Below are 27525 nucleotides of genomic sequence, written 5' to 3'. Positions count from 1 at the left end.
AATAGTTCTCAACCTTTTCCTGCGGACCTGTTCACTATCCGATGTACTATCTGAACTGGCACTGCGTTTCTGTGCCCTCCATCTTTGAACTTAGTTTTCCCAATCCATTGTCTTGACTCCTTCCCCTGAATCCTGTACATTCAACCAATGTTTATACTTTCCAGTGGCCTTCCCTGCTCTACTAATAACAGTTGCATCCTTCCATTGACTAGACCCTTCAGGCAAGTATGTCACTTTTGTACCAACTTTTGGAAGTTGCCCTTTCGGAAAAATGGCCTGTTCTAATTCATCAGAAGTGTTGTGTCCCTCCACAGAAACCCTGTCTATATCAGTTAATTGGTCCTCATAGTTCTGTAACACATGCGTACCAGATGACTCTGGTTCCTTGTCATGTCTGTCTGCTCTGTCTAAGTTTGAAAATTTGTAATCTGTACCCATTATCCGTGATGAATGTACCCTAACAGTTTTATTACCATGTTGCAAAATAATTGTCTTGCCATCTATGCCTATGATCTTCCTTGGGCCTTTCCATTCATTAGAATTGTCTCTCTTATAGTATACCATGCCTCCTTGCTGAAAAACGGCATCTGATGGCCGTACGTTATGTCTTAAAGCTCTGCGAATTCTTTCAGAGACTTCTACTTCCAAAAAAGCTTTTCTACTGCGATGTAATGCATTTAAATGTTCAGCAAAACCAGAGCTAATCCCCTCCCAAGCTGGAGGCTGGTCATCCAAAATGGACGGAATTTTAGGATTTCTACCAAACACTAATTGATCAGGCCTATAGCCCCCAACCATCTGCAATGAATTCTTTGCATGTACTGCCCGTGCTAAAGCTGAATTTAGCCTGCAATTTGGTCGATCTGCCAAAATTTTCCAAAGCACGTCATCGATGACAGCATGATTTCTTTCACAGACACCATTACTAAATGGGCTTTCTGCAGCCGTATTCATAACTCTGATATTCATGTTTTCACACATATCCCTAAACTCATCATTAGCAAATTCTCCCCCATTGTCCGTAAGGAATTTTGCCGGTGGACCCATTCCTGTCCCTATCCATTTTTCCACGATTTGATCCAGAATTACTCTCTTTTCTTTACTTCGTACAATCGTTGATTGACTAAATCTGGTTGCTAAATCTACAAAATGCAAAATAAATATATTATCCCTGGCCAAAGGTAGGGTTACTATCGGTCGTGCTGGTGTCCTTCTGTACTTCCTACAAACTTCACAGCAGTCACGAACCTGTTGTATCAGTTTAGTATAGTCATCACCCCTTACCCCTGCATCCTTTAATAAATTTTTCAGCCTCCGAGGAGACGGATGTGCAAATTGCCTATGCAGTTTTAATACCACAAGCTTTTTAATCAGCTAAAGTCCCATTTTCAACTGCCATTAACACATCCTTAACCACTCTACTTGAAATATTATTCGTCAGTAATGGAATACAATAGTGTCCCGACTGTGTAAATTGTAAGTCCACCGTCTTTCCAAAAACTGCTGCCTTATCCTGTTCCATATCCAGTTTGATGTGTGCTTTCTTCATCGACGGTCTGTTCAGAAGCAAAGGTATCTCACTTGTTGCAACATCCATGCTAATGAAATTATTCACTCCGGCAATATTGCAAGGGATCACCACTCTTTTCAGCGACTTCAGGGTATTATCATCCCCAAACCTGAAACTTGTGGAACTTTCAAATTCCTTAACCTTGTTACGATTTTCAGCATTCAAAGAGTCCAGGTAGCATTTTAACCAGTCAATTCCACACACAGTAGATGTGCAGCCACTGTCCAATACAGCACAGTTGAAGGATTCTGCAACCAACACCCTCATTACCGGCGTAAAACTGCTTGTCAATAGGACAATGTTTTCTTTCTGGTCACTTTCTTTTTCCTCTTCGGACTATTCCGTGTCATGTGTCGCTTCACTCTATTATAACGTGTTGGACAGTTGAAAGCATAATGGTATTGAGAGTCACATCGAAAACATCGATTTATCATGCCCCGTTCATTTCTGGGGTTCATCTTCCTATTGTAGGTTCTAACTGGGTTTCTGTCTTCATAATTTCCTTGTCTTGGTTTCCTTCTATAGTCTTGAGCCCTGTTCATAGCCATACGATTTTGCCATCCTGTTAGTAGTGTATCTTCCATATTCTGCCTTATTGCAGGCTGACCTATTTGGGTCATCAGAGCCATCGGAATCGAATGTTTCCCCAGAAACTTTAGTAAAGCTTTTGTCATCTGTTCGAATAAGGTCTCCTTATCAGTAAACTGAACTCCTGTCAAAACCAGGAGCCTATCCATGTTGCTCACTCTAGCACAGTCAAGTAATTTAAAGGCCAACACAGACTATGGAAATTCCAGGTTGTGTTTCTGCAGTCTTTTATATAGTCTGCCAAATTCCATTATATCTTCCATGGAGATATCCTCCATTTTCCAGAACTTATCAAAATCCGACCATGCTTCATACGCACTTAACAAGTCATCGTTCTTATAAATCTTATCCATATAATGTAATAAAGTCTCCAATCCTTCTTCTGAGTCTAACTCTTCCAATTCCAGCTCAGAAAGCACTTTGTTTCGGATTTTACTGCCATATGGTAGAGAAAGAGCCAATGCCGTACCTTGTTTTCTCTTTCCCAAAGCAGTTACCTTCGTCCACATAACTACTGCACTTCTCCATTGGTCGTATGATTCCCTTTCAGAAAATAAGGGAGGATAGTCATATCCAGCCATCTTTATTCTCGGTTCAGCCATGTAGCCCCCTTTTTTTTTTCTTTTCTCACTCACTCCTTGGTTTGATCTGGAAAAGTTGTATCTTTCAACCCTTCACATTTACACAGCAACCATTCTCTGCTACCAATTGTTCGACATAGAACATAGAAAAATACAGCACAGAACAGGCCCTTCGGCCCACGATGTTATGCCGAACCTTTGACCTAGATTAATCATAGATTATCATAGCATTTACAGTGCAGAAGGAGGCCACCCGGCCCATCGAGTCTGCACCGGCTCTTGGAAAGAGCACCCTACCCAAGGTCAACACCTCCACCTTATCCCCATAACCCAGTAACCCCACCCAACACTAAGGGCAATTTTGGACACTAAGGGCAATTTATCATGGCCAATCCACCTAACCTGCACATCTTTGGACTGTGGGAGGAAACCGGAGCACCTAGAGGAAACCCACGCACACACGGGGAGGACGTGCAGACTCCGCACAGACAGTGACCCAAACCCAATCGAACCTGGGACCCTGGAGCTGTGAAGCAATTGTGCTATCACAATGCTACCGTGCTGCCCTTAAGAACAAATTAATCTACACTATATCATTCTACCGTAATCCATGTACCTATCCAATAACTGCTTGAAGGTCCCTAATGTTTCCAACTCAACTACTTCCACAGGCAGTGCATTCCATGCCCCCACTACTCTCTGGGTAAATAACCTACCTCTGACATCCCCCCTATATCTTCCACCATTCACCTTAAATTGATGTCCCCTTGTAATGGTTTGTTCCACCCGGGGAAAAAGTCTCTGACTGTCTACTCTATCTATTCCCCTGATCATCTTATAAACCTCTATCAAGTGTGAAGAAGGCCAGGCAAGCAATAGCGCCGTGTCGCAGGGAATTGGAAGGCAGCAGCCAGGAGTGAGGCAACTGGACCAGAGCCAGAGGCCGCAGAGTTGAGAGTGAGGGGGCTGGATAGCAACTGAACTGGGCAGCGAAGGCGAGAGAGAACAGAGGCCAAGCAGCCAGGCAGGAGCACATGCGGTCATCGAGGCTCGAGGCCTGGCCACCCGAGCAAGAGGTGAGCAGAGCAGCAGTCGGGAGGTGCAAAGAAGGCCAGGCAAGTGCCAGCATCAGGTCTCGAGGAATTGGGGAGCAGTGGCCAGTGGGGAGACTCGACCAGAGCAGAGGCCAGCCAGGCAGCAGGACCAGGAGTGAGGGCTGGACTGGGCAGCAACTGGACCAGGCGGCGAGGATGTCATGTAGGAGTCTGCCACGTCACCAGGGGGCGGGGTGTGTCATGGGGCACCCAAAAGTGTAAGTTCACATCTGATAACCTATCCAACCTTTTCTGAACTGCTTACAACGTATTTGCATCCTTCCTTAAATAAGGAGACCAAATGGCCTAATTCGGCTCCTATGTCTCTTGTCCATTGTTCAAAGTTACTCCAAATACAGATGCTATGTACCTAGGTTTGCAGTTGAACAAGTAAAACTGATGAGATCAGTTATTCACCAGTTGTGAAACACCACTATCTATATGCTGTTGTGTATCAATGGCATTTTAGCATTAAGCAATTCTAGATGGGCAATCCTTGTTGACGATGTGATCAAAACTGGCTTCTGATACGGAGATCCTTTATCATTCCAAGACCAGAGGAAACCTGGGCAGATAGCAGAAGAACACGGATAAGACAATAACTGCAGGCATCTTTGAAGAAACAGTCATTAGCCAGTCTGAAAACTATCTGCAAGCCATCAAGCAGCTAAAATGTTTAACCTGTTCCAATTTACAAGTTCACCTGAGAACCAACATGCTAGCTGCAAGAAACCGTGCAACCTGCTGTGAACCCTTTGCTTGACAAAACCCCCACTTCAACTTTAAATCATCAAATCCATTCAAGAACCCACAGACCTGTCACGTGAGAGGCCAGAAAATGCAAATCAAAGACTACTAACTGTAATCTGTAGAAATGCACTATTATTTTCTGTATCACATGTCTGTATCCATATACGTGTGAGACTAAGTGTGATGTTGTGTTAATTTGGGTTAAGTGTATAAAAATAAATAACCTTCTTTATTTTAAACTCATGAAAGCTTGCTGATGAATAATTTAATTGGAATACACACTTCAAGGGTATGAAACGACACACCTCTTTCCATACAAAATATACTGATTATCAGCACTAAAGCAGCAAATACATTCTGTCTGTGACACAATGATAAGTTGTCAAAAATGTTGACTCGTGTGTGACTGGACGTGGGACAAGTTGTCAGCAAAATCCTTGGGTGGCAGATTTGAAGAGCTGGGCATCACCAGCGTGCATGTTAGTACTGAACTGAGTTTTCAGATGAAGTTTCCAAAGAGAAAGTACATAGATGATGAACAACATTGCACCAGAGTAATCATTGTCAGCATAAGACCAGAAGCTATTTCAGAAAATATTATAGGTGGGAGTTGGAGTGAAATCATGGGAGAACAGAGCTGCAGAGATGGGCAATGGAAGAGAGACAATGTGAAAGAATGGAGTGGTCAACTGTGTGTATGGCAATTCAAGTTCAAAGAGAACGAGGTTAGTCACGCAAGGAAATCATTGGTAAGCATGCAGTTGAATGCATTGAGGCAGTCAAAAAAAAGACTCATTGGGTTGCATTTAGAGGAAAGAGAGGTGAAGGGTGAGCTTTTTAAGAAGTAGGAAGTTGATGGTAGTTTTGAAAAGGATAGGAACAATACCCAAGGATAAGGAAAAGGTTAAGAATATTATTGAAAACAAGAATGGGAGGTGAAGCAGTTGAGAACAGCTTGCAGCCTCTTTGGCATTTCAAGTATTTAATTTGCACGTTTCTGATGCTGGGTCATCTCATCAGGGCAAAGGGTCGATTAGAAAGGAGGAATTCCCTTAGGGGCTGGTTTAGCACAGTGGGCTAAACAACTGGCTTGTAATGCAGAACAATGCCAGCAGCGCAGGTTCAATTCCCGTACCGGCCTCCCCGAACAGGCACCGGAATGTGGTGGCTTTTCACGGTAACTTCATTGAAGCCTACATGTGGCAATAAGTGATTATTATCATTGTTAGTAGAACCCTGACAAAAACACATGCATACAAATAAGGGCGAGACATTCAAGCCACTTTGAGACACCAAAAGCCTGGCTGAAGAAGGGGGTTGGCAAAAGACAGAGCAGATTGCTCATCTTTCTTCTGCGCCAGAAAGTTTTATATGAACATATCAGAAAATATGGGACCAAATAAATGTTGATTCAGTAGAACATTTGACAATTAACTTATTGATTCAAAATTCCCAGTCTGCTCCTTCTGACAAATAAATTCAAAACCTAATAATAGGTTTCGGTTCAAAAAAATCTATTTCTTGGAAGAGCTACAATCACTTTTTCTCCAGCTGTAATAATAACCATATACTTCAATGTACAGAACAATGAACAATGGGTAAATCACATTGTTTTATTCAAAGATATTACTGCGATTTTATCCCCTACCATGAAGACCCACAGCTATGAGAAATAAAAAAAGGATATCACATGTATACAAAAATAAACCACTCAATTATAGTATAGATTACACACTCCAATTAACTGAAATAAATGGAAATCAAACTTTTTCCTCACACAAATAAAATCCTTTGGCACTGCAGTGACTTGCAAAGAAACAAAGAATAGCCTTTTCTTACAATTTTGCTTGTCCAAATCATTCTGCCCCAACAGAAGAGACTTTTAGTTCCTAACCTTTCTGGAGCTCTGCAAATGCTTTGAGTGATTCGAGTGACACAACGTACGTATGTTGCTTTCACAAGGACAAATGAAAACTAACTGCAGGAAAGATCCCGAAGTGTCATCAGCATGGGAACCATCACCATTTTCTGTTGCACTGATGTGTGTGTGTATATATATATGTATATATATATATATATATATATATTCCATTGCCTTCCACTCACATGACGTCTCTCAAATAGTCTAAGCTTGCAACATGTTAAGTGAAATAGTGAGTCCAGAAGACATCAACTGGTTTGGAGGAGTTACTGCACCTATCTATGCAAAAAAACAAATTAACTTCACTTATACAATCAGCAATCCAGGACATTTCAGGAATTTGAACACTTCAAACGTAAATACATATTTTGCACCCTTCCATTGTCAATATTGGGATTTCTGTCCAGTATCCTCGTGACTGTTGGGCTTGGTCCAGGATCATAATAACCATATAATATCAAAACGTGAATAGTACATTCTTTTGGTTGAAAAATCCAAAGTGAAAAAGTGCAAATTACCAGCAAAGGCCAAAAAGAGAAGATAAAGTTAATCAGGAAATTGGAATTAAAAATATGATATGAAGCAGTTCCATGTGTTTTATTATTATTTTATACTTAAAATTATAATTTTTAACTCTCATTAGAGTAAGTTACAATATATTGTTTAACCACACAAGCCAAATTTTGACACAGATAAGGGCGGCACGATGGCTAGCACTGCTGCTTCACAGCTTCAGGGACCCGAGTTCAATTTTGACATTGGGTGACTGTGTGGAGTTTGCATGTTCTCCCAGTGTCTGCGTGGGCTTCCTCCGGGTGCTTCGGATTTCTTTCACAGTCCAAAGATGAGCAGGTTAACAGGGGTTACAGGGATAGGGCGGGGAGTGGGTCTTGGTAGAATGTTCTTTCAGAGCGTTGGTATAGACTCGATGGGTCGAATGGCCTCCTTCTGCATTGTAGGGATTCTATGACAATGGTGGTAAGTTGTTTAAAAATGATGGCATTATACTTAAATTCTAGAATTAGAGATATTTCTTAAAGGAATACTCAAAGACCTGTTGAAGGAAATAATTAAATCTAATAAACTGACAATAGGTTTATTGTGATAACCTATTCCTGCCCTGCTTCTGCTTTTTGTACGTCATCCCACATGAATGCTTATAAACAAACCTCATGATTTCTGATCAATGTTTCAATATTTACACCACAAAATTATCAGGCAATGACCATCCCCAATAAGAAAGAATTTAACATTAGTTAAAAACAGGGTGCATCATTTAAAAGGTTGTCATCTCTACCATGAACCTGTTACAGACTGCTTTGAGAGTCTCCTCTAGACTCTCTTTCACTGGTGGAGCCCAAACTTCCTAAGGAGCAAGCTGGTTTCAGATCTGGTGGGAGCTATTTTGACAAAGTGCTCACACTTAACAGCCTATTGAAACTGTCTACTAACAGGGCAGCACGGTGGCACAGTGGTTACCACTGCTGCCTCACGGCACCCAGGTCCCAGGTTCGATCCAGGCTCTGGGTCACTGTCTGTTTGGAGTTTGCACAAATCTCATGTTTGTGTGGGTTTCGCCCCCATAACCCAAAGGTGTGCAGGGTAGGTGGATTGGGCACGCTAAATTGCCCCTTCATTGCAAAAAATTAATTGGGTTCTCTAAATTTATATTTTAAAAAAGAAACTCTATTAATGCAAATTCAAAACTAGTGCTGCACTCATCTTCATCGGCAACGCATCTGCTGTGTCTCTGTTTGGTCCACCTTAAGTGGGTGAACTGAAAACGCTGCACTCATCAATCTTTCATCAGCATATGACAGTGTGTGCAACATTGTCTTCTGGTAAAAGCTGCCAGACTTCTCCAGTGCCAAGTTACATTGTCATGATGTGGAGATGCCGGCGTTGGACTGGGGTGAGCGCAGTAAGAAGTCTTACAACACCATGTTAAAGTTCAACAGTTTTGTTTCAAACACTAGCTTTCGGAGCACTGCTCCTTCCTTAGGCTCCTTCCTCCTCCACCTGAGGAAGGAGCAGTGTTCCGAAAGCTAGTGTTTGAAACAAACCTGTTGGACTTTAACCTGGTGTTGTAAGACTTCTTACTAAGTTACAATGTGTGAGCTTTCTTCAATACTTAACAATCAGAAATATAGGGTTTTGCTCATAGATCAAACAAGATCCACAAGGACCTGAATGATGGACTTCCACAAGTCTGTTTTTATTCCAAACCTCTTCAATATCTATGTGAATGATATGCCTCCCACCACCTCCAGAAATGTTGCCCAAGCAGATGATCTTTCCCTTTGTATCCAACAGTACTTTGTCCCTGGACTTAAAAGCAATATTTCTACTCCAGGCACCTCCACTCAATGCCACAAGTCATTTCAGCAACTAACTGGCTCACAGCAAACCCCAGATCTTCTCAATATATCAATTTGAATAATAAGTGGCACACTAAAATCAACATCTGTGCAATTGTCTCTGTCCTATATCTCACCTCCTCATACACATCGGAGGGCAAAATGCTGAAAGAATTTGACTAAATGGGGGCCAATCTAGAACTACCAATCCACAAAGACAAACAGAACCCAACGAATATGCAACTCATGTAAACCCTTCTGGAGCTCAGCAAATGATTTGAGACATGCAGGTTTTGACAAGAAAAGACAAATGGTCCAATCTTTGGGCTGTCAACAATGTTATCAAAGATCTGGTGAGTGATCTGACAGTACCCAAGGTGCTTCAAAAACAGTGGTCTACACTCAACGAGATCCACACTCTCCATGCAAGGCCAACACACCTCTTCCACAAATGGAATCTCAAGGACAGCCCAATATGCGAATGTGGTCACCCAGGTCAGACTGTTCACCACATTGTGAATCAATGTGGCCTACAAACATTTTCCACAGAGTTTAAGGCAATCCGCCTAACACAGTGCTGTGACTTGGTGGTTCAACTTGGATTTAGACCTGTAAAGCTGCAAAATGTCATAGCCAAGAAGAAGAAGAATCATTCAGCTAGTGTATTTTTAAAACCTTATGAAACACAAAAAAAATCTTTCAACATTTTGATTTGACACAAACTCCTAACAAGTATCATTTTCATGAAAAACAATAAAGGTGGTAGAACTCTACTGTTGTGCTTCTGTAATGTAAAACTATACATAAAGCAATTTATATAAAATTAAACAGAGTGAATGAGAGAGATTGTGTACAAGGGCACAACTTTTAAAATTAATGTTACGGTCACTGTGGCTGAGAGCCTGGTTAGCAGCTAAAATGGTAGTAAAAGCTGAAGACAATAGAAGTATTCAGTTATGTGAACATCACATATTGAGGAAATTCTCCAATGTCAAAAAATGGTCATTGGAGAAATGTCCCTTTTCAAAACATAAAAGGCTAAATAAAATATTTCCTAATGGAACTTTAGTAGCTCGGAAATTTTGTGACCATTTTAATTTGTTACCACATGGTGGTACCTTGCTCATCTGCATATATGCAATTTCAAAGGCAGATGAACCACCTCTTAAGTAGTTGAACAATTAGCAGATGCAAAGTTCACACAGTTGCTGGAAATAATTAGTATTTATCCCCAGGGAATTAATTGATTATGTCCACCTACAGACTTTGCAATCAGCTCACCAAAAGGGAGGCCAAACATTCTGTACGAGTTGCTTTGTTTCACAGATATAAACTTCACAATCAGAAAAATTTGGCATGGAGTTTTTAAATTTGCTTTTGAAAGATAATCACGATTGACTCTTTTACTTAATTATTCACGATGTGGGAGGAAGGCTTGGGGCTCGAAATAGGGTGGGAACTCCGGAGCGAAGCACTACACAGGGTGAACTCCACCTGCACAAGACTCAACCTAACGCAACTAAAGATGGTATAGAACCCACTGAACAAGAACCCGAATGAGTAGCTCTTCCTAGAGATGGAAGACAGATGCGAACAGTGCCAAAGAGGCCCGGCCAACCACGCCCACATGTTCTGGTCTTGCCCCAGACTTGCTGGGTACTGGACAGCCTTCTTCGAGGCAATGTCCAAAGTGGTGGGGATGAGGGTGGAGCCGTGCCTGAAAGTGGCGGTCTTCAGGGTATCAGACCAGCCAGATCTATTCCTGGGGAGGAGGGCGGATGCCCTTGCCCTTGCCTTCCTGATTGCCCGCCGTAGAATCCTGCTCGGCTGATGGTCAGCAGCTCCACCTAAAGCTGCAGATTGGCTGTCCAAATGGAGAAAATCAAATTTGCCATCTGGCGGTTGGAAGATGGCTTCCTCAGAACATGGGCGCCATTCACCCATCTGTTCCAAGACCAGTTTGTGACCGCTGAACAAACAAATAAATAATCAAGTAGCCAAGAGAAAGCTGAAAGTAGCCAAGACAGGAGAAAAGAGAGGGAAGGGAGGGGAGCAGTGCAAGAGGGGGTAGCCAAACACAGCTGAAAAGAAAGGGGAGCTGCAGAGAGGGAGGGAGGGAGGGGCAGGGAAGGAAGAAGGACACGGGGAGGAGAATAATGGAGGGAGCTAGAGGGGAGAAAGAGGAGGGAACACAAACTGGAAGGAGAGCACGGGAAACGCCAACGACCACAACAAACACAGCAGGGCAAAAGAGTGTAAGAAAGTACAGGAGGAAGGAACTACAGACGGCCAATGCAGAGACAAACACAAAAACAAAACGGAATTTGTTAATATGGTCATATTTCAATTCATAGGGAGGGTGCACAGGCTTGCCTGCGTGAATATCCCTTGGCCAATACTAACAAGCCCTGCCTTAACTGAAGTGGTGGGGGGTTGTGACATTTATTCTAAAATATGAAACCATATAGGTTTGACATTCGGAAATGATTTTTAAAAAAATATATATTTTATTCAAGATTTTTTGGCCAAACATAACAGTACGTAGTGTTTCTTTTAAACAACAATAAAGCAATATAAATAACAGTGGCCAGTTTTAAACAAATAAATAAATAATATATGAACAGAAACAAAAACCAAACTAAATGGCAACTGCCTTGTCAAAAATAAATACTCTCCAAAGATACAATCCAACAGTCCAATATACATTACCTAAAACAAGTGCCTATACATATACAATAACATCCCTGAGAGTCCGTCCGATTCCTCCCCCCCCCCCCCCCCCCCCCCCCGGGTTGCTGCTGTTGTCTTCTTCTTTTCCATTCCCTCTATCTTTCTGTGAGGTAGTCGACGAACGGTTGCCACCGCCTGGTGAACCCTTGAGCCGAACCCCTTTGTACGAACTTAATCCGTTCTAACTTTATAAACCCTGCCATGTCGTTTAACCAGGTCTCCACACCCGGGGGTTTGGCTTCCTTCCACATTAACAATATCCTGCGCCGGGCTACTAGGGACGCAAAGGCCAAAACATCAGCCTCTCTCGCCTCCTGCACTCCCGGCTCCTCTGCAACCCCAAATACAGCCAACCCCCAGCTTGGTTCGACCTGGACCCCCACCACCTTCGAAAGCACCTTTGCCACCCCCACCCAAAACCCCTGTAGTGCCGGGCATGACCAGAACATGTGAGTGTGATTCGCTGGGCTTCTCGAGCATCTCGCACACCTATCCTCTATCCCAAAAAATTTACTGAGCCGTGCTCCAGTCATATGCGCCCTGTGTAACACCTTAAATTGTATCAGACTTAGCCTGGCACACGAGGACGATGAGTTTACCCTACGTAGGGCATCAGCCCACAGCCCCTCCTCAATCTCCTCCCCCAGCTCTTCTTCCCATTTCCCTTTCAGCTCATCTACCCCTCGTCCCTCATTTCTCTATATATGTCCGACACCTTACCATCCCCCACCCATGTCTCTGAGATCACTCCATCCTGCACCTCCTGCGTCGGGAGCTGCGGGAATTCCCTCACCTGTTACCTCGCAAAAGCCCTCAGTTGCATATACCGAAATGCATTCCCTTGGGGCAACCCATATTTTTCCGTCAGCGCTCCCAGACTCGCAAACGTCCCATCTACGAACAGATCTCGCAATTGTGCTACCCCTGCTCTTTGCCATGCTCCAAATCCCCCATCCATTCTCCCCGGAACAAACCTATGGTTATTTCTTATCGGGGACCGCACCGAGGCTCCCGTCCTTCCACTATGCCGTCTCCACTGCCCCCAAATTTTCAATGTAGCCACCACCACCGGGCTTGTGGTGCATTTCTTCGGTGAGAACGGCAACGGTGCCGTCACCATAGCTTGTAGGCTAGTCCCCCTGCAGGACGCCCTCTCCAATCTCTTCCACGCCGCTCCCTCCTCTTCTCCCATCCACTTACACACCATTGAAATATTGGCCGCCCAGTAGTACTCACTTAGGCTCGGTAGTGCCGGCCCCCCCCCCCTGTCCCTACTGCGCTGCAAAAATCCCCTCCTCACTCTCGGGGTCTTCCCGGCCCACACAAAACTCATAATACTCTTCTCGATTCTTTTGAAAAAAGCCTTAGTGACCACCACCGGGAGGCACTGAAACACAAAAAGGAATCTCGGGAGGACCACCATTTTAACCGCCTGCACCCTACCTGCCAGTGACAGGGACACCATGTCCCATCTCTTAAAGTCCTCCTCCATCTGTTCCACCAACCGCGTTAAATTAAGCCTATGTAATGTACCCCAATTCTTGGCTATCTGGATCCCCAAGTACCGAAAGTCCCTCGTTAACTTCCTCAACGGTAAATCCTCTATTTCTCTGCTCTGCTCCCCTGGATGCACCACAAACAACTCACTTTTCCCCATGTTCAATTTATACCCTGAAAAATCCCCAAACTCCCCAAGTATCCGCATTATCTCTGACATCCCCTCCGCCGGGTCCGCCACATACAACAACAAATCATCCGCATACAGAGATACCCGGTGTTCTTCTCCTCCCCTGAGTACTTCCCTCCACTTCCTGGAACCCCTCAATGCTATGGCCAGGGGCTCAATCGCCAGTGCAAACAGTAACGGGGACAGAGGACATCCCTGCCTCGTCCCTCTATGGAGCCGAAAATAATCAGACCCCCGTCCATTCGTGACCACGCTCGCCATCGGGGCCCTATACAGCAACTGTACCCATCTGATATACCCATCTCCAAAGCCAAATCTCCTCAGCACCTCCCACAAATAATCACACTCCACTCTATCAAATGCTTTCTCGGCATCCATCGCCACCACTATCTCCGCTTCCCCCTCTGGTGGGGGCATCATCATTACCCCTAGCAGCCTCCGTATATTTGTATTCAGCTGTCTCCCCTTCACAAACCCAGTTTGGTCCTCATGAACCACCCCCGGGACACAATCCTCTATCCTCGTTGCCATTACCTTGGCCAGAATCTTAGCGTCTACATTCAGGAGGGAAATAGGCCTATAGGACCCGCATTACAGCGGGTCTTTTTCCTTCTTTAGGAGGAGCGATATCGTTGCCTCTGACATAGTCGGGGGCAGCTGCCCCCTTTCCCTCGCCTCATTAAAGGTTCTCATCAATAGCGGGGCCAGCAAGTCCATATATTTCCTATAGAATTCAACTGGGAATCCGTCTGGTCCCGGGGCCTTCCCCGCCTGCATGCTCCCAATCCCTTTCACTACTTCCTCCGTCTCAATCTGTGCTCCCAGTCCCGCCCTCTCCTGCTCCTCCACCTTAGGGAATTCCAGCTGATCCAGAAAGCACATCATTCTCTCCTTCCCACCTGGGGGCTGAGCTTCATATAATCTTACATAAAATGCCTTGAACACTCCATTCACTCTCCCCGCTCCCCGCTCCATCTCTCCCTCCTCATCTCTCACCCCCCCTATCTCCCTCGCTGCTCCCCTTTTCCTCAGTTGGTGGGCCAGCAACCTGCTCGCCTTCTCCCCATATTCGTACTGTACACCCTGTGCCTTCCTCCATTGTGCCTCTGCATTACCCGTAGTCAACAAGTCAAATTCTACATGCAGCCTTTGCCTTTCCCTGTACAGTCCCTCCTCCGGTGCCTCCGCATATTGTCTGTCCACCCTCAGAAGTTCTTTCAACAACCGCTCCCTTTCCCTTCCCTCCTGCTTTCCTTTATGTGCCCTAATAGATATCAGCTCCCCTCTAACCACTGCCTTCAGCGCCTCCCAGACCACTCCCACCTGGACCTCCCCATTATCATGGAGTTCCAAGTACCTTTCAATACACCCCCTTACCCTTAAATACACACCCTCATCTGCCAATAATCCCATGTCCATTCTCCAGGGTGGACACTGTTCTTTTTCCTCCCCTATCTCCAGGTCCACCCAATGTGGAGCGTGATCCGAAATAGCTATAGCCGTGTACTCCGTCCCCGTCACCTTCGGGATCAGTGCCCTTCCCAAAACAAAAAAGTCTATCCGTGAATAAACTTTGTGGACATAGGAGAAAAACGAAAACTCCTTACTCCTAGGTCTACTAAATCTCCAGGGGTCTACTCCTCCCACCTGCTCCATAAAGTCCTTAAGCACCCTCGCTGCAGCCGGCCTCCTTCCGGTCCTGGACCTCGATCTGTCCAGCCCTGGGTCCAGCACCGTATTAAAATCTCCACCCATTACCAACTTCCCCACCTCTAGATCCGGGATACGTCCTAACATACGCCTCATAAAGTTGGCATCATCCCAGTTCGGGGCATATACGTTCACTAAGACCACCGCCTCCCCTTGCAATTTGCCACTCACCATCACGTATCTGCCCCCACTATCCGCCACTATGGTCTTTGCCTCAAACATTACCCGCTTCCCCACTAGTATAGCCACCCCCCTGTTTTTTGCGTCTAGCCCCGAATGAAACACCTGCCCCACCCATCCTTTGCGTAGTCTGACCTGGTCTATCAGTTTCAGATGCGTCTCCTGCAGCATAACCACATCTGCCTTAAGTTTCTTTAGGTGTGCGAGTACCCGTGCCCTCTTTATCGGCCCGTTCAGCCCTCTCACATTCCACGTGATCAGCCGGGTTTGGGGGCTCTTTATACCCCCTCCCCCCCCCTTGTCGACTAGCCATCTCCTTTTTCAATCCAGCTCCTCACCCGGTTCCCACGTAGCCGTATCTCCCCCCAACGGCGCCCTCCCGCCCCGACCACCCCACCCCATACCAGCTCCCCCTTCTCCCCAGCAGCAGCAACCCAGTTAACCCCCCCCCCCCCCCCACGCTAGATCCCTCACTAGCGTAATTGCACCCCCCATGTTGCTCCCAGAAGTCAGCAAACTCTGGCCGACCTCGGCTTCCCCCCAGTTTTAAAGTACTGGTGGACAAGGATAAGAGTGGTCCGAGGATGAATGTGCTAAATTGGGGGAAGGCTAATTATAACAATATTAGGCGGGAACTGAAGAGCATAGATTGGGGGCGGATGTTTGAGGGCAAATCAACATCTGACATGTGGGAGGCTTTCAAGTGTCAGTTGATAGGAATACAGGACAGGCATGTTCCTGTGAGGAAGAAAGACAAATACGGCAATTTTCGGGAACCTTGGATGACGAATGATATTGTAGGCCTCGTCAAAAAGAAAAAGGAGGCATTTGTCAGGGCTAAAAGGCTGGGAACAGACGAAGCCTGTGTGGCATATAAGGAAAGTAGGAAGGAACTTAAGCAGGGAGTCAGGAGGGCTAGAAGGGGTCATGAAAAGTCATTGGCAAATAGGGTTAAGGAAAATCCCAAGGCTTTTTACACTTACATAAAAAGCAAGAGGGTAGCCAGGGAAAGGGTTGGCCCACTGAAGGATAGGCAAGGGAATCTATGTGTGGAGCCAGAGGAAATGGGCGAGGTACTAAATGAATACTTTGCATCAGTATTCACCAAAGAGAAGGAATTGGTAGATGTTGAGTCTGGAGAAGGGGGTGTAGATAGCCTGGGTCACATTGTGATCCAAAAAGACGAGGTGTTGGGTGTCTTAAAAAATATTAAGGTAGATAAGTCCCCAGGGCCGGATGGGATCTACCCCAGAATACTGAAGGAGGCTGGAGAGGAAATTGCTGAGGCCTTGACAGAAATCTTTGGATCCTCGCTGTCTTCAGGGGATGTCCCGGAGGACTGGAGAATAGCCAATGTTGTTCCTCTGTTTAAGAAGGGTGGCAGGGATAATCCCGGGAACTACAGGCCGGTGAGCCTTACTTCAGTGGTAGGGAAATTACTGGAGAGAATTCTTCGAGACAGGATCTACTCCCATTTGGAAGCAAATGGACGTATTAGTGAGAGGCAGCACGGTTTTGTGAAGGGGAGGTCGTGTCTCACTAACTTGATCGAGTTTTTCGAGGAGGTCACTAAGATGATTGATGCAGGTAGGGCAGTAGATGTTGTCTATATGGACTTCAGTAAGGCCTTTGACAAGGTCCCTCATGGTAGACTAGTACAAAAGGTGAAGTCACACGGGATCAGGGGTGAACTGGCAAGGTGGATACAGAACTGGCTAGGCCATAGAAGGCAGAGGGTAGCAATGGAGGGATGCTTTTCTAATTGGAGGGCTGTGACCAGTGGTGTTCCACAGGGATCAGTGCTGGGACCTTTGCTCTTTGTAGTATATATAAATGATTTGGAGGAAAATGTAACTGGTCTGATTAGTAAGTTTGCAGACGACACAAAGGTTGGTGGAATTGCGGATAGCGATGAGGACTGTCTGAGGATACAGCAGGATTTAGATTGTCTGGAGACTTGGGCGGAGAGATGGCAGATGGAGTTTAACCTGGACAAATGTGAGGTAATGCATTTTGGAAGGGCTAATGCAGGTAGGGAATATACAGTGAATGGTAGAACCCTCAAGAGTATTGAAAGTCAAAGAGATCTAGGAGTACAGGTCCACAGATCACTGAAAGGGGCTACACAGGTGGAGAAGGTAGTCAAGAAGGCATACGGCATGCTTGCCTTCATTGGCCGGGGCATTGAGTATAAGAATTGGCAAGTCATGTTGCAGCTGTATAGAACCTTAGTTAGGCCACACTTGGAGTATAGTGTTCAATTCTGGTCGCCACACTACCAGAAGGATGTGGAGGCTTTAGAGAGGGTGCAGAAGAGATTTACCAGAATGTTGCCTGGTATGGAGGGCATAAGCTATGAGGAGCGATTGAATAAACTCGGTTTGTTCTCACTGGAACGAAGGAGGTTGAGGGGCGACCTGATAGAGGTATACAAAATTATGAGGGGCATAGACAGAGTGGATAGTCAGAGGCTTTTCCCCAGGGTAGAGGGGTCAATTACTAGGGGGCATAGGTTTAAGGTGAGAGGGGCAAAGTTTAGAGTAGATGTACGAGGCAAGTTTTTTACGCAGAGGGTAGTGGGTGCCTGGAACTCACTACCGGAGGAGGTAGTGGAGGCAGGGACGATAGGGACATTTAAGGGGCATCTTGACAAATATATGAATAGGATGGGAATAGAAGGATACGGACCCAGGAAGTGTAGAAGATTGTAGTTTAGTCGGGCAGTATGGTCGGCACGGGCTTGGAGGGCCGAAGGGCCTGTTCCTGTGCTGTACATTTCTTTGTTCTTTGTTCTTTGTATGACCTCGGCTCCCACTGTGCGAGGCCCCCTCCTTCCTGCTTCCCTGTTCCCGCCATGATTACCATAGCGCGGGAACAAAGCCCGCGCTTCCCATTTGGCCCCGCCCCCAATGGCCGGCGCCCCCAGCACCTCATCCTCCCTCCCCCCTCCCCCACGGCATGGGGAAGAGAGAAAAGTTACAGGGTCGCAGGATTAACAACTTGGGAAATCATCTCTTCCCCCTTTTCCCCCCCCCCTCTTCACCCCACATATTCGCCCCACCACTTTGTCCCAAACGTTCTTTTTCTAGCCCGCTTATTCCAGTTTCTCCTCGACAATAAATGTCCACGCCTCTTCTGCCGTTTCAAAGTAGTGGTGTTTCCCTTGATGTGTGACCCACAGTCTTGCCGGCTGCAGCATTCCAAATTTAACCTTCCTTTTGTGCAGCACCGCCTTGGCCCGATTAAAGCTTGCCCTCCTTCTCGCCACCTCCGCACTCCAATCTTGATATACGCGGATCACCGCGTTCTCCCACCTACTGCTCCGAGTTTTCTTTGCCCATCTGAGGACCATCTCTCTGTCCTTATATCGGAGAAATCTCACCACTATGGCTCGAGGAATTTCTCCAGCCCTCGGTCTTCGCGCCATAACTCGATAGGCTCCCTCCACCTCCAACGGGCCCGTCGGGGCCTCCGATCCCATTAACGAGTGCAGCATCGTGCTCACATATGCCCCGACGTCCGCCCCTTCTGCACCTTCGGGAAGACCAAGAATCCTTAAATTCCTCCTCCTCGCATTATTCTCCAGCACCTCCAGCCTTTCCGCACACCTTTTGTGTTGTGCCTCGTGCATCTCTGTCTTCACCACCAGGCCCTGTATGTCGTCCTCATTCTCAGCAGCCTTTGCCTTCACGACCCAAAGCTCCTGCTCCTGGGTCTTTTGCTCCTCCTTTAGCCCTTCAATCGCCTGTAATATCGGGGCCAACAGCTCCTTCTTCATCTCCTTTTTAAGTTCTTCCACGCAACGCCACAGGAACTCTTGTTGGTCAGGGCCCCATATTAAACTGCCTCCTTCCGACGCCATCTTGCTTTGTGCTTGCCTTCCTTGCCGCTGCTCTAGAGAATCCACCGCAATCCGGCCACTTTCCTCTCCTTTTTCCATCCGTGTCCAGTGGGGGTTCCCTTCTGGTTTGCCGCACTGTGTTTCTAGCCGTTAAAATTGCCGTTGGGGCTCCTATCAAGAGCCCAAAAGTCCTTTCCACTGGGAGCTGCCGAAACGTGCGACTTAGCTGGTCATCACCGCACCCGGAAGTCCTCATTCGGAAATGATTAATATACACAAGACAGTGCTCAGAAAACAGCATGTAAAATAAATGGATTGTAAGAAAATAACTATGATTTAATGAACAGAGAAAAAGTAGCATTTATACAGTGCCATTATTTTCCTTGTTACCCCAAATTGCCTCATGGCCAATGAACTACTTTTGAATTATAGCTATTTTTGTTATGTATGCATAGAAGCAAATGTGTTAGCTAATTTGCACACAGCAATGCCCTGCAAAATAAGATGAGTTAATGATGAAAGCTCAGACCAGAATATAGTAAAAGCCCAGCAGACACAATTCTGACAGGCCTGTTCAGAACTGCATTTTAAAAATAACTTTGAAAACTGCTCTGTCTAGTGACAGTTATAACAAACACTCAATGAATCCCCTGCTAGACAGAAAAGCATCTTTTATCCCAAATTAGAAACGCTATCAATTAGATTTGTGCCAACAAAAGGAGCCAAGCAGTTTAGATTTTTCTCCATCTCCCCACTCACCCATTAAAAAAAATATTCAAGGTTTCACAGCAGGAAATTAATTTTTCGACTACAATCGGTGTGCTCAAGATGCTGATCTTTATTCTAGGGGCTTTTGATGATCAAAGCTTTAAGTTGGGACAAAGAGGAAACAACATCCATACAAACTGAAGATTCCTGGAACTGGAGACTATCAACCTCTGAAAAAGAATTCTAAAAAGGATGACAGATTCGGTATTAAACATAAATGAAGCAGAATCCTCTTGCTCGCTTTAATTGTGCATAAAGGTTTTTTTTGAGAATACAAAAAATGTTCTTTTCCAATAATAATAATAACCTTTATTATTGTCACAAGTCGGCTTACATTAACACTACAATGGAAGTTACTGTGAAAAACCCCTAGTCGCCACACTAGGTACTGAGGGAGAATTCAGAATTTCCAATTCACCTAACAAGCACGTCTTTCGGGACTTGTGGGAGGAAACCGAGCACCCGGAGAAAACCCACGCAGACATGGGGAGAAATTTTAGACTCCACACAGACAGTTACTCAAGCAGGGAATCGAACCCGGGTCCCTGGCGCTGTGAGCAACAGTGTTAACCACTGTGTTACTGTGCCGGCCATATCCGATTTCTTCCAAAAGTACGCTAATCAGGGCTTATGACTAAGTATTTTTGGAATAAATTTTAATCAGATATTTCTTTAACGAATATAACATTTTATGAGATGTATGTGCACAGATGTACAAGATGAAAATTGACAATCTTGAATGCATTTTCAAGAGTGCATATGGGAATTAGTTGCCCTTATTTTTTTTATTCATTATGGGATGTGGGCATCACTGGCTAGCCCATCCCTAGTTGTCCTTGAGAAGGTTGTGGTGAGCTGCCTTCTTGAACCGCTGCAGTCCCCGAGGTGTAGGTACACCCACAATGCTGTTAGGCAGTGAAATTCCAAGATGTTAACCCAGCGACAGTGAAGGAATGCTGTCATAATCCCTGATCAGGATGGTGTGTGACCTGGAGGGGAACCTCCAGGTAGTGGTGTTCCCAGATATCTGCTTCTCTTGTCCTTCTAGATGGTAGTGGTCGTAGGTTTGGAAAGTACTGCCGAAGTAATCGTGGCGAGTTCCTGGAGTGCATCTTGTAGATGGTACACACGACTGCACTGTTTGTCGGTGGTGGAGGATTGAATGTTTTTGGAAAGGGTAACAATCAAGTGGGCTGATTTGACCTGGATGTTGAGCTTCTGCAGTGTTGGAGCTACACTCACCCAGGCAAGTGGAGAGCGACTGGTGCCTTGTAAATGGTGGACAAGCTTTGGAGAAGTCAGGAGGAGAGTTACTCGCTGCAGCATTCCTAGCCTTTGACCTGCTCTGGTAGCCACAGTATTTATATGGCTACTCCAGTTCAGAGTTTGACTAACAGTAAACCCCCCAGGATGATGCTAGTGGGGGATTCAGCAGCAGTAATGCCACTGAATGCCAAGGAGTGATGATTAGATTCTCTCTTGTTGGAGATGGTCATTCCCTGGCACTTGCGTGATGCAAATGTCGTATGAAGAATTGTGAAATTTCTTGAGCAACCCTGAAATTAATAATTAAGCAGTAATTCACACAAATTACATAAAACTGTACCTGAAAAGGTTTATTCAACACCCAACATTATTCATTATGATTCTTTTTCTAACTTGTATTATAACTACTGCTGTATGCAAATATGTACTGCAGTACAGACTGAAAACACCTAGGGGGAAGCTGTTCTCCATAAATATGATGTATGTGCTCTTTTGTGTAAGAGTTCAATTCACTCAGTGTTAAAAGCTGTTTTTGTTTTGTTGCACGAATGAACAGCCATGATGAAACCGCCTCACATGTATTGGTGTCAGTGAGGTCATCCTTCAAACATTATTTCCAATTGACTGGGCAGATCATTAATTTATAGGAACAAAGAGGATGTAGGGGCTCAACAAAAAAACCCACATGTGCTACGGATGGCTTGGACAGACAAGCTGTCATCAATAATTTCAAATATTATAAATTTACTAATATATGTCTATCACCATGCAGATGTATCAGGCAGAGGCATAATATTTCACCCGGCAATAGTGAGTGGGGGAGGAAAATCCGAGGAACAGTCATCTCAGGTCACATGATATTCTAGCCATCAAAAAAAAAGGTGACATTCAAAGGGATTTATAAACAGATTTTCAACTGCTCTCAAAAGTAGCAAAACAAATAAATGAGCACAGAAAATTTACATTTAACAGTATATACAATGAAAAATATGCACAAATGGAAATTGACAAGTCAGCGTTAACCTAGTAAACATGTTGTATACAAAGTTCAGAAAGGGAAAATATTAATCTACTAATGACTCAGCAACAGATAAATGCACTACTTGGTGATGAATCAAGCCCTGGAGACCTGGCATTGCCAGGCTAATTTCTTAGTGTGCGCTGAGTTCATTTATCTCGAATTGACGCTACAAATGTCCAGAGCTAAGTTGGGGAAAATTCAGGTACAGTTTCAATTACTGATAGCTAATCTGTGAACCATGCTGGAAAATGTGTATAGGCATGAGGTGAAATAGCGATTTGGGTGAGGTGCTGAAGGAACACTGTCACTCAAGGAATAGTATCCCAGTAAAAATTAGAGCCTCCAGAAAAAAATCATTTAAAAAAGAAAGATGCATTACCCTTTCAAAAACATGTTGCTAATAAATTAGCATCCGTTTAAGTTTTGTTGCTCAGAGCTGACCTTTTTGAATATTTTACTTTAAACATTGTTCATGACATTGTGAGTAAAATAACTGTGGAAGGCAGTTATGAGTCGGATACAGTAAGAAGTCTTACAACACCAGGTTAAAGTCCAACAGGTTTGTTTTGAATCACTAGCTTTCGGAGCACAGCTCTTTCCTCAGGCGAATGAAGGTGGGTTCCAGAAACTTATATATATGGGCAAAGTCAATGATGCAAGTCGATACTTTGAATGAGAGTCTTTGCAGGTAATTAAGTCTTTACAGGTCCAGACGGAGCAACTGGAGAGGAGGATAATCACAGACGCTGCGACAACGGATGAACGGACATCGCACGGCAATCGCCAAGCAGGAATGTTCCCTTCCAGTCGGGGAACACTTCAGCAGTCAAGGGCATTCAGCCTCTGATTTTCGGATAAGCGTTCTCCAAGGCGGCCTTCAGGACACGCGACAACGCAAAATCGCGGAGCAGAAACTTATAGCCAAGTTCCACACACGAGTACCGCCTCAACCGGGACCTTGGATTCATGTCGCATTACATTCACAACCCCCCACCCCACTCTGGCCTGGGCATGCGGAATTCTACCAACTGTCCTGGCTTGAGACAATTCACACCTCTTTAACCTGCGATTATCCCTCTCTCCAGTTGCTCCGTCTGGACCTGTAAAGACTTAATTACCTGCAAAGACTCACATTCAAAGTATTGTTGCATCATTAACTTTGTCTATATATATGTTTCTGGAACCCACCTCTTCATTCACCTAAGGAGCTGTGCTCCGAAAGCTAGTGATTCGAAACAAACCTGTTGGATTTTAACCTGGTGTTCCAAGACTTTTTACTGTGCTCACCCCAGACCAACGCCGGCATCTCCACATCATGAATCAGATAGTCTGAGGAAGGTAAATGATTGTACACAGTAGACACAAGGTTGCTGAAATACACTAATGAATTATCTACTTAATCAAATTTGACTCTCCCATTCTTAGACACTCAGGAGGGAGATCTTAGATGATGTTGGCAATGTTTAATATTAGGGCAATGCAAATCTCCATTAAAAAACACAGAAACAAGATTTATAATTACCAGAAAACAATGTATCCAACATTTTCCAATTCGCCCAATTTTTTTTCCAAAGAGAAGGATTGAAGAGGAGCACAATGTCTTGAAACAATTCTTGCGAAAAGTGTACCATTCACTTTACTAGTAATTAAAACAGATCTCGTGATGGCTCAGCACACTCACTAGTATGCGCCCAAGACTGACAGACCACTAAAATTCCAAGTATGATTTCTGGTTTGTGTGGAGTTAGATGATCTCAGTCAAGACAGCAGTGAAGACATTACACTCAGCACCAGCACTGCTTATTAGGGATTAGGAATTTAACAGGGCTCATATTCGATTGCAACACAATAACCAGTGCTGAAAGCTCATCCCTGAAAAACAGAATATAGTAGAGCTGTGATGGTTCTGCAACTGTGCAGCTTTTCAAGTCACCATCAAGACTACTCACGAAAGAACAGAGGTCATTTGAGCCAGTATAGCTGAGTAGTGAGTTTTGTGGAATCATAACCCAGCTCAATGTTAACACTCGGGGAGGAGAGTAGGAAATGGTGAGAGAAAATAAATGGGTTCAGTTTTTAAAACAGATGCACAAAATAAACATTGAGAAAATTAATATTATATTCAAAAGTGTTATGTCTTCCACATTTTGCTTCTTTTGTCATTGATCTCCCTTCGAGCAGTGACATCAAATTGCTGGATACTTCATCCATGCAGTAAATATGTGTATGAGTAATGAATGTCAGAAGGCTGCAACACATTATTTACACATATGCATTTTTACTACAGGTGCCCAGATACTACCAGAACCCCAGCAAACCTATCACCTCTGCTGAAATATGCATCACCTCTGCTGAAATATGCATAGGTCAGGGAATCTCCAGTCATACATACAGGAAGATGTAGGTGTTATTCTGTAGCTAAAATGCAGAGCTGCAAGTTACATAGAATTTACAGTGCAGAAGGAGGCCATTCAGCCCATCGAGTCTGCACCGGATCTTGGAAAGAGCACCCTACCCAAGGTCAACACCTCCACCCTATCCCCATAACCCAGTAACCCCACCCAACACTAAAGGCAATTTTGGACACTAGGGGTAATTTAGCATGGTCAATCCACCTAACCTGCACATCTTTGGACTGTGGGAGGAAACCGGAGCACCCGTAGGAAACCCACGCACACACGGGGAGAATGTGCAGAGGCCGCACAGACAGTGACCCAAGCCGGGAACCGAACCTGGGACCCTGGAGCTGTGAAGCAATTGTGCTATCCACAATGCTACCGTGCTGCAAGATCTGATGTATTCCTTTAGGGTCACATAATCAAATGGCTCTGTCTTACAGAGAACAATAAATGTACTCAAAAGTAAATCAGAAGTTATTTTCTATTTCTAGAAACTTCCTTTTAGGCTGGAAATATTAGGGCTCCTTTTTTAATTATATAAAAATGTGATCCAAATATTTGAATGTCAGCCATGTTTCAATACTCTTGTAACGACATATCAATTCAGCATCTAATGCCCATAGTTCAGCTACAGTCTGAAATAACTAATAATCTTTAAGCAATTATCAGATTTACCTTCCAGTTGGCCTGCAATGTTTGTTCTTTCTTCACAGAATCTCGCAAAACAGCCTTCCAGCATGTGAAGTCACCAATGTCAGCCTCAACCTGGTAGCCTGCCTTCAAGCAGTGCTTGTACCAAAGCACCTCATCCTCTGCAATAACCTTCCATGCTTTACTCACCTGAGAAACAAAAGGATATTCTATTATTTCAGCTAATGCCGTAAAGATGTGCCAATAAATTGTGGCTTACAGTAACAGTACATTTTTCTACCAAATGTGCAAGGACACAGATTGACATTTACTTCTTTCCTCATCAGGGAATGTAAACAAAATCAAAAAATCAATTGGCCCAAGCTTTTTCTTAATAAATGAAGTAATGTGCATCTTGTAGGAGAATGGCAATGGAGAAGATTTTTTTTATTTTAATAAAGATGGACCCCACAATCCCAAAAAGTATTTTCTTCATCTATTTTTAAAATAACAGTGCAACATATTTGAGCTTCATGTTAGACTTCAACACATTGACACATTTATGTAATTAATAAAGCATAAGCTAGCAAATTGCAATATAAAAGTTTAGTGACGAAAAATATCTGATTTTGTATGCATTATTGAAATGTTAAGAAAGTCATAAGTTAGCATCTCCTTAAGTGTCAAAAAACTTGTTCAGCTTTAAAAAAAAACACGGAGTTATAGCTAGGATACATTTTGCACATTTGGGCTCCAGTAAGTGGGAAACCGAAACCAAGATTACAATACTAATTGGCTAGCCGAATTATGTGAGGATAGGTGGCTTGTCATAACAGCACAATTTACGGTTAGGTTGCTGTGTGGGAGCGGGGAGCCAGGGGCACTCTTCCACAAGACAAATATTTGTAGAAATTGTTGTTGGGTTGACACAGGAACACATGCTTGGGCTGGATGCTGCAAAGGAAGCAACACTGGGGTTTTGCACTTTCAAGGGACAGCATTCATCTCATAATATTGGGGAAAGTTGGATCTGCACCGTTGGGACGGTTTATACCTGAACCGTGCTGGGACTGGTGTTCTAGTGAGCCACACAGCAAGGGAAATGGAGAGAGATTTAAACCAAACAGTAGGGGCAGGGATCAAATTGGGGGAGATGTGGTTCATCAAAGTGTAGAGTCAAGGCGAAAGATAGGTATTCATATGGGAAATAAGACCATAAGACATAGGAGCAGAATTAGGCCACTCGGCCCATCGAGTCTGCTCCACCATTCAATCATGGCTGATATTTTCTCATCCCCATACCCCATAACCCCAATTCCTTTATTAATCAAGAACCTGTATGTTCCATGTTCTAACCTCTCTATCTAGGTCTTAAAGACACTCAGTGATTTGGCCTGCACAGGCTTCTGCGGCAAAGAGTTCCACAGATTCCCCACCCTCTGGCTGAAAAAATTCCTCCTCATCTCTAAAGGATCATCCCTTTAGTCTGACATGGTGTCCTCTGGTTCTAGTGTTTCCTACAATTGGAAACATCCTCTCCACATCCACTCAATCCAAGCCTCACAGTATCCTGTAAGTTTCAATAAGATCCCCCCCTCATCCTTCTAAACTCCAATGAGTACAGACACACAGTCCTCAACCATTCCTCATATGACCAGCTCTTCATTCCAGGGATCATTCTTGTGAACCTCCTCTGGACCCTTTCCAAGGCCGGCACATCCTTCCTTAGATATGGGGCCCAAAACTGCTCAGAATACTCCAAATGGGGTCTGACCAGAGCCTTAGAGGGCTAGTCTTGTATTCTAGCCCTCTTGACATGAATGCTAACATTGCATTTGCCTTCTTAACTGCCGACTGAACCTGCACCTTAACATTAAGAGAATCCTGAACAAGGACACCCAAGTCCCTTTGTGTTTCTGATTTCCTAAGCATTTCCCCATTTAGAAAATAGTCTATGCCTAAATTCCTCTTTCCAAAGTGCATAACCTCACACTTTTCCACATTGCATTTCATTTGCCACTTCATTGCCCACTCTCCTAGCTTGTCCAAATCCTTCTGCAGCCCCCTTGCTTCCTCAATACTACCTGTCCCTCTACAGATCTTTGTATCATTTGAAAACTTAGCAATCGTGTCTTCAGTTCCTTCTTCCAGATCATTAATGTATATTGTGAAAAGTTGTGGTCCCAGCACAGACCCCTGAGGCACACCACTAGTCACTGGCTGCCATCCTGAAAAAGACCCCTTTATCCCCACTCTCTGCCTTCTGCTAGTCAGCCAATCCTCTATCCATTCCAGGATCTTACCCTGAACACCATGGGCTCTGAACTTATTTAACAGTCTCCTATGCGACACCTTGTCAAAGGCCTTCTGGAAATCTAAATAAATCACGTCCACGAGTTCTCCTTTGTCTAAGTTCCTTGTTACCTCCTCAA

At 44.5% G+C, this 27525-nt stretch overlaps 1 protein-coding gene and 1 long non-coding RNA gene across 6 annotated transcripts in view; one reads left to right on the top strand and one right to left on the bottom strand.

Annotated features, from left to right (window-relative positions):
- LOC140408884 (uncharacterized) overlaps nucleotides 1-25645 on the top strand; it is a 315648-nt gene extending 290003 nt beyond the window's left edge. The window contains exon 4 of one of the 2 annotated variants that reach the window (XR_011940232.1): nucleotides 25177-25645. This is a non-coding gene — a long non-coding RNA (uncharacterized lncRNA). The remainder of the gene's footprint in view (nucleotides 1-25176) is intronic. The other variant, XR_011940231.1, reaches the window with a different exon arrangement.
- Nucleotides 1-27525, bottom strand: part of fbxw8 (F-box and WD repeat domain containing 8) — a 301601-nt gene that overhangs the window by 262106 nt on the left and 11970 nt on the right. For all 4 annotated transcript variants that reach the window (XM_072496703.1, XM_072496712.1, XM_072496692.1 and 1 more), the window contains exon 3: nucleotides 25139-25303. In XM_072496703.1, the coding sequence (XP_072352804.1) occupies nucleotides 25139-25303 (165 nt within the window). The remainder of the gene's footprint in view (nucleotides 1-25138; nucleotides 25304-27525) is intronic.

Source organism: Scyliorhinus torazame, chromosome 1 (assembly GCF_047496885.1).
Source record: "Scyliorhinus torazame isolate Kashiwa2021f chromosome 1, sScyTor2.1, whole genome shotgun sequence".
Classification (NCBI taxonomy): domain Eukaryota; kingdom Metazoa; phylum Chordata; class Chondrichthyes; order Carcharhiniformes; family Scyliorhinidae; genus Scyliorhinus; species Scyliorhinus torazame.
This window is presented reverse-complemented; position numbering and strand designations above follow the sequence as displayed.